General features: G+C 38.9%; 1 protein-coding gene across 1 annotated transcript; it reads left to right on the forward strand.

The window, feature by feature from the left end:
- Positions 1–2,119: 2,119 nt before the first annotated feature.
- On the forward strand, positions 2,120–5,228 carry LOC146465693 (uncharacterized). The gene has a single exon (XM_085128000.1). The coding sequence runs from the start codon at positions 2,361–2,363 to the stop codon at positions 4,518–4,520; it is 2,160 nt and encodes a 719-aa protein (XP_084984126.1). The 5' UTR covers positions 2,120–2,360; the 3' UTR covers positions 4,521–5,228.
- The last annotated feature ends 3,149 nt before the right edge of the window (positions 5,229–8,377 follow it).

An 8,377-nucleotide genomic window follows, 5' to 3' on the forward strand; every position in this document is an offset into this window, starting at 1 on the left:
AAAGCAGAGAGGACACTTGGGAAAGGGTCAAGGAAGAGGCACATTTCCCTCCACTTAGACCGGTCCTGGAATATGGCAGCGCTGCTAGGGACCCATATGGGATCTATCAGTTTAACTGGCTCGAGGTGCACAAAGACGTGCTCCCGGCCTTCATCACAAAGACGTACAGCACACGTACTTTGAACTGCCTTAACTAAGCATCCCTGCAACACAGTAGGCGTGTGGCGAGGATGGGCCTGCTTTAGAAAGCAGTACACAAACAAGCAGTGTTATAATTCCACAATTCGCAATTGTTACCACTTAAGGTGATTCCGCTGAAAAAGAAGGAGTATTTAAAATTGTCTAAGACTTGGTCAAGTTCATGACTATGGTATGAGCATTACAAAAATGCAATAAAAAATGGGGGTCATTGTGCTCGTTTTTGTGCAACCTGGATAGCTATTATAGTAAATAGATGACCCACGAGGTTTATATTAGGAACGCTAGTAATCAGAAAAGGGAAGTATCATTTCTAGAAAAATTAATTTCTTGCATTAAAATATCGAAGCAGTTCAACAAAATTTACTTTAATCTTACACAACAAACTATTTTCATTGAACTGGAATTAAGATTATGAAAGAAATTAAAGATTTTGCTGCGTGTGCACGTAAGCAGCACTACCTAAATACGTGCTTTTTAAAGCATTCAAATAAAAATATCTCAAAGCGAAGTAGAGTATTAAACTTTTCTTTAAATCGCGATATATAGTGGTCAACCGTGTGACATTTAAATTGATGCATTAAAAAATGGGGGTCACCGTGCTCGTTTAGAAGAAAAGGACCATTTATTTTCCTGCCGAGGTTAACCTCAAGGAAATCCCGTAATGTTGTGTGTGTGCAATTCAATGGAATCACCTTAAATTTATTCCGGTACAAGCTTCATGTGACGCATATAATGACAATTTTTGGCCGCGAGCAGTCAACGACTGGGACTCTTTACCACGTGAGGTCTTTAAAAGTCTTAATTCAGGGAACAGCTTTAAAGCCGCTGATGATGTCCCTCTACTCGACTGGCCCACTGCTTTCGAGTTTAAACACAGTACTTATAACTTCCATTTGTTGTATACTGAATACATTACGTGTTTTTTATTTGCACGGCAATTTTGGAACTTGCCGTATGTTGAATGATATAGATGTGTTATAGTAACCCATAGGCATTTTTTATACCATTATTGTTGTATCAACGTATAAAGAGTCGTAGGTAGTGCTGTTTGGAACCCAACAACTTGCCAAGGTTCGCGTAAGTCATATCCAAGCTGGAAATGTTAAAGTATTCCTTATCACACGTGTTGGCTCGGCCAGTTCTTCTGCCGCCGCCGCCATGTTAGGAAGTTTAATTTCGAAGTGGTTAAATTTGTCTCGTCGTCTGTAGAACCACGGTCCCCTCGTTTGTTCTTCTTAACCATGTGTAAAGTCAAATGACATCTAACACGCTGATAGATGATTCTTTCCAAAGATTATGACTAATTGAGGGATCAGATCCACACACTCAAAAAACGCGGCCATCTTCGGCCAACCCACGCATGCTCTCCCCTCAACTCCTTTTCCATTACATATACTCTTTCATTTTCGTTCATGCGTGAAGTGAATGGCGGTCTAAAAACTCAAACATTTGTGTAACAGATAACCCTAAATAAGACATCACCTGAAATTGGGAATTTTTGCTTTTAAGACAATATTTAATTAGTTTTGCTATAAGATTGAGATTTACACGTGATCAGCTAGACAAAGGGCGCACTTGATTCCACTTGCGCGAATGAAATCAGAAAAAAAAGAAAATTGTTTTGGGCGCGTTCGTTTCGTACAACGATTTTTTCGGAGTTAAATTGTAAATGGATAAAATGGATAACTGCAAATGCATAAAGAAACGTACGTATAAAACGTTAGTTACATGTAGCATCTAAAGGACTTGTTCGCTTTGAAAGCACATGTTAATCACCTGAAAAACAGTTAAACATTTAAAACAAGCACGCACCTGACTGCATGGACAAATTAACGTTTGGCTTTGCGTGTGATCATATGCCAAAGAAAATAATCATTCATTAGGAAGCATCTGATTGTTACGATGGCCCAGTGGGGTCACAGTCCAGTTTTAATTTTTCACAGTTCAGTTTTATTTTTTGACAGTTCAGTTTTATTTTTTTGACAGTTCAGTTTTATTTTTCTGTCACAGTTCAGTTTTATTTTTTTTGACAGTTCAGTTTTATTTTTTTCACAGTTCAGTTTTATTTTTCTTGACAGTTCAGTTTTATTTTTTGAGTAGTCACCAGATCTCTCTCGATTGTGTTGCACGTGTCGTTTGGTTGGCGGCCATTTTGTACGATGGACGCGATCATAAGACAAACTGTGCGGGAGGAATTGAGGCGCTCCAATTCTAGTGAATCAGAAACAGTGTCTTCTGCTAGCCAGCATAATAGTGGTCAAAGTGACGAAGGATCGGTCTCGCCGGGATCGACGCCGAATACATTTTCATCGCGAACGGTCACCCGGCTATCTGGTCTTCTGGACCGAATTCGGCATGGCAGTAGTGGTAAAAGTAATTCAACCAAGAAGCGGAAAATTGAAAAGCAGCATAGGGTACAGGTACGATGGATGCATTATGACCAAATTAAGAAAAAGTTTGTTGCTGTTCGACAGAAGAATGGCGGTGGGAATCGCTTTATAACATATACTGATGCAGACCCACTGAAGATGGAAGAGCTTGTGGACAGGGCGTGTGCGCTGTTTTTCCCGGGTGGAAGGAACAATTTTGCTGGTCATATAGACGAAATGAACAAATGGATCTGTGACACAACGGGAGTGGCAATTTTTGATTTTCCTGGCAAAGGAACTGTGGAAGACTACCTGAAGAGTAATGGATTGTATCCTTCCTCCACTTATTTTTACCTACGCACCCAACCACGACATCTTATGGGTGATGAATTTGAGGACAGCAATTACGCTGAGGCGACGAACACAGACAACACGTCATCCACACAAGTAAGTTCTGTCACAGTATCAGTAACGGCATGTACTACTAAATCTGATGACAGGGATGTGTGCAATGTATGTAGCTGTTCTTTTGAGAAAGGACAAAACTGTCTTCGTTGTGAGCAGGACCTCGAGTACCAGCAAAGTCTCATGGCCGATTCAGTTGACACTGAATCACCTGAAGAGTTTCAGCCCGAAAACGTCTATGCAAATGATCAGTTGACTTCCTTTACTACTCCAGTGTCTGTGCATGAAATAAGAGAGCTTCGTTTGGCCCATTTTCAACAAGACACCTGTCATCCACCTGTGCAAATACCAGCTAGAAGTCAAGATAATCACGATCAAAGGCTTGTTCCTCCAAGACCAAGTGAGGACGAAGTGTCCCCTAGTACTGTGGACGGATCTTGTGGAGTGCTAGAAGAGGGAGGTTATGTCCAGTTACCTACAGTTGGTATGCCAAGAAAATCAGCAGAATGCATGGGTTCAGAAAATAGTGAAATTGCAGGGCAGGTGCTTTCACTAACAGTTCACCGTTCATGTATTTGTAAAGATATGATTGAGCATTTTAAAGATGAGAAAAAGTTGCAATCTGAGTTAGTGTTTACGATTATCAATGAGAGGGGGCAAAAAGAAGAGGGTGTGGGTATCGGAGTTTCAAGGGAAGTTTTCTCTTTGTTCTGGAAGGAGTTTGCAAATAGCATGACAATAGGGGAAAGGGAACGAGTACCCTTTGTGAGGCATGATCATTTCATTAAGGAGTGGGGAGCTATTGGGAGAATCTTAGTGAAGGGGTTTAGATCAGTTGCCTACTTCCCTTTATTCTTATCAAAGGCTTTCATGTGCTACTGCCTGTTTGATGCAGAAGTTCCTGAAGGCATTGTTCTTGAGTCTTTCATGAAATATTTGTCTCCTGTTGAAGAAGAGCTGGTTTCAAATTTTCTTGGAAAAGCTGACTTTGCAGATGAAAATGATGAGTTGTTTGATTTCCTAGAGAGATTTAATTGTAGGTCACAGGTCAGTCCAGAGAATTTCAAGAAAGTGCTTGTAGAGATTGCCAATCAAGAACTGATACAGAAGCCTCATGTCATGGTTGCCACCTGGCAGCCTATTGTTCAAGAGCTTAAACAGTATCCACAGTTTCAGACCATTGCAGGTATTCAGGGCTTTTATGATAGAATTAATCCAACAAACAAGAAAGTTCTCAATTCACTTGAAGCACAGCCAAACACTGAAGCAGAACGAGATGCGCTAAAATTTCTGCAGAGATACATACGAGGATTGGACAATGCAAAACTAATCCAGTTCTTAAGGTTCACAACAGCTTCTGATGTCTTAATTACCAACAAGATTGAAGTATCCTTTACCAGACTGGAAGGTGCTAGTTCCAGACCTATAGCTCACACGTGTGGGCCGCTCCTGGAACTGCCTTCCACCTATTCCAATTTTGTTGAATTGAGACAGGAGCTCAATAATATTTTGGAAAAAAGTAACTGGGAAATGGACATTATGTGAGTTAACTCTTCAAGCCCCATTGTCATCATGGAAATTCACACTCCCAACTACATGTAGTATTAAACATTTCTTATAGTTTTACTTTAAGGATGGGAAATGCCTCAATGAATTTCATACTATCAAATTGTTTAGAACCTTGATTTTCTTCCTTGATTTGTACCTGGTTGTGTTAATTTTGGTTATAGTAGAAATTATTGGCCTGTTAGTAACCAATTGATCTGATATTGTTGTGTTGTTTCCTCTGCACCTTCACCCAAGGAAGGTTGCATGGCCATGTAATCATGATGAATAAGGGCATTTATTTATCTGCTCGTGTTGTCTTAGCTCAATTGCCTACTTTTGCTTTCGCTCTTTGTTTGTTTGTTTGCATGTTTTGTTAAAAGATTGGGAGGGAAGCGAAGCTAACCATGAAAAGAATTGACCGACTAAAGAATTTGTTTCCCAAGTCAATCCTTTCATTATGTCAACTTCCTTTCAGTCCATACTCCGAAAAAACAAACAAACAAGCAAACAAGACAGAACAAACATTGTTGTGAAGCACTGTTATTTTATCTGCATGTTACAGGTTTTCAATCATGAGAAAGATAGCACTGTTTGCAATCATATGATTTTTACTCCCATATGTTCTTTCGGGCTCTCTTACTGTAAACATTAACACAAGAACAATGCCTCACATGTTGGGTTTGTTTATTCATCAATTAGGTAACTAAGAAGTTTGTTATGCATGTCCAGTTCACATTTGATTAACTGACCCAATTCATTTGCCTTGTTGTCCCTTTCCAGTTTATGTGACTATTACACAATGCTTCAGTTAAAAATGATTTGTTGCCTTGAAAAGGCTTAAGCAAAGCAAAGCTTTAATTTTCAGGAGAGTTAGGGAGGGAGAACGTGAGGACAGATGGCTTGGTGCCAGTTATTTTAAATTGTTGGAAATTTAGTTGTCAGTATGCACTTGGGCAGAATATTCCAAGATGTGTATGTTATTATTAAAGGATACTGAGATTGTCCAGTGTTTGCCTGTTGTTTTATTTTCATATCATAAGCATTCTGTTTTTACAGAAAGAAGTACAACAATAATATAACTCTTGGCAAAAGGACAGGCCGTGAAAGTGATCTTTACATAGACTGGGATAAATGCACAGGAGAGATATTAGATACTTAAAAGTACCTCTTCACTGTACGTCTATGTCAAAAACATTTTCACGGCCTGCCCGATGGGTAAGTTGAACCAAGGAAATCTGGAAACCCTGCACTGTATTAAAAAAATTATTTTTTATGTTAACTTGTCAATCTCTTGAATTAGTCGCAGATAGAGATCAAGTCCTTCATTAACATCTTGTGGTAAGCTCAGTCCAAGAGCATTCATAACTGTTAAAGCAAACTCCTCAAACTCTTCACTAAAATCTGCGGAACACATGGTTGAGTTATCATTAAACTCTTCTACTTCATGGAGATCAATGTCTACTTTGAAGTCCTCTGTGTTGTAGAGGTGGGGCAGGAAATACATGCAGTCGGGTTTTCCTCTAGGACCACTGCTGTTACCAAATTTGCTTGATGCTATTTGATGTTGATTCCACATTTCAGCAACTTGAAAAAGCTCTTGTCTGAATATGTTCATGAAGCAAAATCGAATACAATCCTGGTGAGCAGGGTCAGAGCCATTAAATAGGCCCAGGTCTGACAAATCTTTGAAAAAATTTATCCACCAACCAGGGCCATCTTTTACAAGTTGGGACCAATAGGCTTCAATTCTTTGGTTTGCTGTTGATCTGCCAATGACAAAACATCTCTCACCAGCATTATCATCATTGTGTGAAGACCTAAGGTAAGTATGTATTGCCTCGATGACACTGTTTTCAGTTCCATCATCCGATCTGATCTTTCTTGGTACTCCACCTGACTGCTTTACAGCGTCCAGATAGTATTTTGCAATCACTTCTGGGTTTTTGTTTGTGGAGCCCACCTCCAGCCAAATAAGCCTTCTTGAAAAGCCATCGATACATCCGTGCACGCTGAAGCCATATGGCTTTAATTTATCGTGGCCATCGATATGCCAAATGAAATTCGGTCCTTTCGAGTGGTAAGCCCTTCGACGCAGCCTCTTTTTTCGTCTGCCATCCACGCCATCAGGATCGAGTTCTCTGAGACACCTCATGACCGTTGCTCTTTTAACAATAACCCCCTTCTTTCTTAGCCTGGACCACATCTTACGGTATCCCACAAAACAACCACTTTTCCCTAGTTCCTTCTCGATGGCATTCTTCAGGTCGTCATCAGATATGGTGGATCTTCTCGACAGGGCTAAGGATCGAAGACGTCTTTTCAGGGTTGATAAACTGATAGAAATGCCGTGGAGTTTCAAGAATTCAAGTATTTCCAGATTGCTGTAGCCTTGTTTGAAGTACTGTGATATAAGTTCCAGCTCATTTCCATCAGAGTTATTACTATCCCTCATGCATGGCGTATATGTTGGTAATGGCATTTTGCAGCTCAGACGTTTAGAGATTTGTTCTTTGAAATCAAAATGGCGGAAATTAAAATTCCCGCCTTTTCAGCGTACAACGAAGGAGATGGTAAAGACTTGTTTCCATACCTCAAACTGCCCTTGGACATTTCCTCATGAAGTAGGCTCAGGTTAGGATAAATAGCAAAAAATTTCCAAAATTTTGGTAGCGAGTCCTTGGTGGACTAGTGGATTAGGTCACTGTCTAGTATCCTGACGGCCCGAGTTCGAATTCCCGCTCTATTTATATCTCTTCTTTTTCTACTCAAAAAATGAAACTGAACTGTGAAAAAAAATAAAACTGAACTGTCAAGAAAAATAAAACTGAACTGTCAAAAAATTAAAACTGAACTGTCAAAAAAAATAAAACTGAACTGTGAAAAAATTAAAACTGAACTGTCAAGAAAAATAAAACTGAACTGTAAAAAAAAAACTGAACTGTGACAGAAAAATAAAACTGAACTGTCAAAAAAAAAAACTGAACTGTGAAAAATTAAAACTGAACTGTCAAAAAATAAAACTGAACTGTGAAAAATTAAAACTGGACTGTGACCCCACTGGGCCATCGTAGATTGTACCTGTGCGAGTAATAATAATAATAACCGTTTATTCACAAATCCAAGTGAAAAGGAGATAAATGAGGTTTTCCCTTTCTAGTTTATCTCCTGATAAGAAAATAAATTAAAACATTAGTTATTTGCAACTGTTTAAAATACTTAACATAAAATATATAGCACATCACACAATAGAAGAACTTAGTGTTCACTTGAAAAATTTGCAAGATGACATCTCAGTCTGTTCCTAAAGGTAGTCAAATCTTCCGCCTCAGCAATTTCCTTTGGCAGATTATTCCACTTATCGATTATGCGTATAAAAAAACTATTCAAATATGCAGATGCAAACTTAAGTTTAAAACGGTGATTTGCTCTTAAGGGCCGAAAATCATGTGCAAACGTAAAAAATGCTGAGGGATCTAGTCCATTTAGTCCATTAAGCAAGAGTAAAATTACTCTTGCTTAACCAAACAAGAAAACCTCCTTGGCGTTTTCAAGGTTAATGCTTCGGAGATCAATTTCCAATTTCAGTGCATAGCGTAATCGAACTTTGCGTTTTAAATGGTTTTTAATTGAATTAGACTTGCCATGCTGTTTGATTGGCAGATATACCAGTTCTAATGTTTAAAAAATGAATGGTATCAAGACCGCTTTTAAAGTAAGATACTATCGACTCCCGTCACTTCACAGATGTTTATGGTCGGATATTCCTAAGTATTAATGAAACTGAGATGAAGTTTAAATGTTTTACAGTCCTTATTTCTGTGGCTGCTTTTAAAATTCTTAATGCAACCGACAGA

This window comes from Pavona decussata, unplaced genomic scaffold, assembly GCF_977016875.1.
Source record: "Pavona decussata unplaced genomic scaffold, jaPavDecu1.1 SCAFFOLD_155, whole genome shotgun sequence".
NCBI lineage: Eukaryota > Metazoa > Cnidaria > Anthozoa > Scleractinia > Agariciidae > Pavona > Pavona decussata.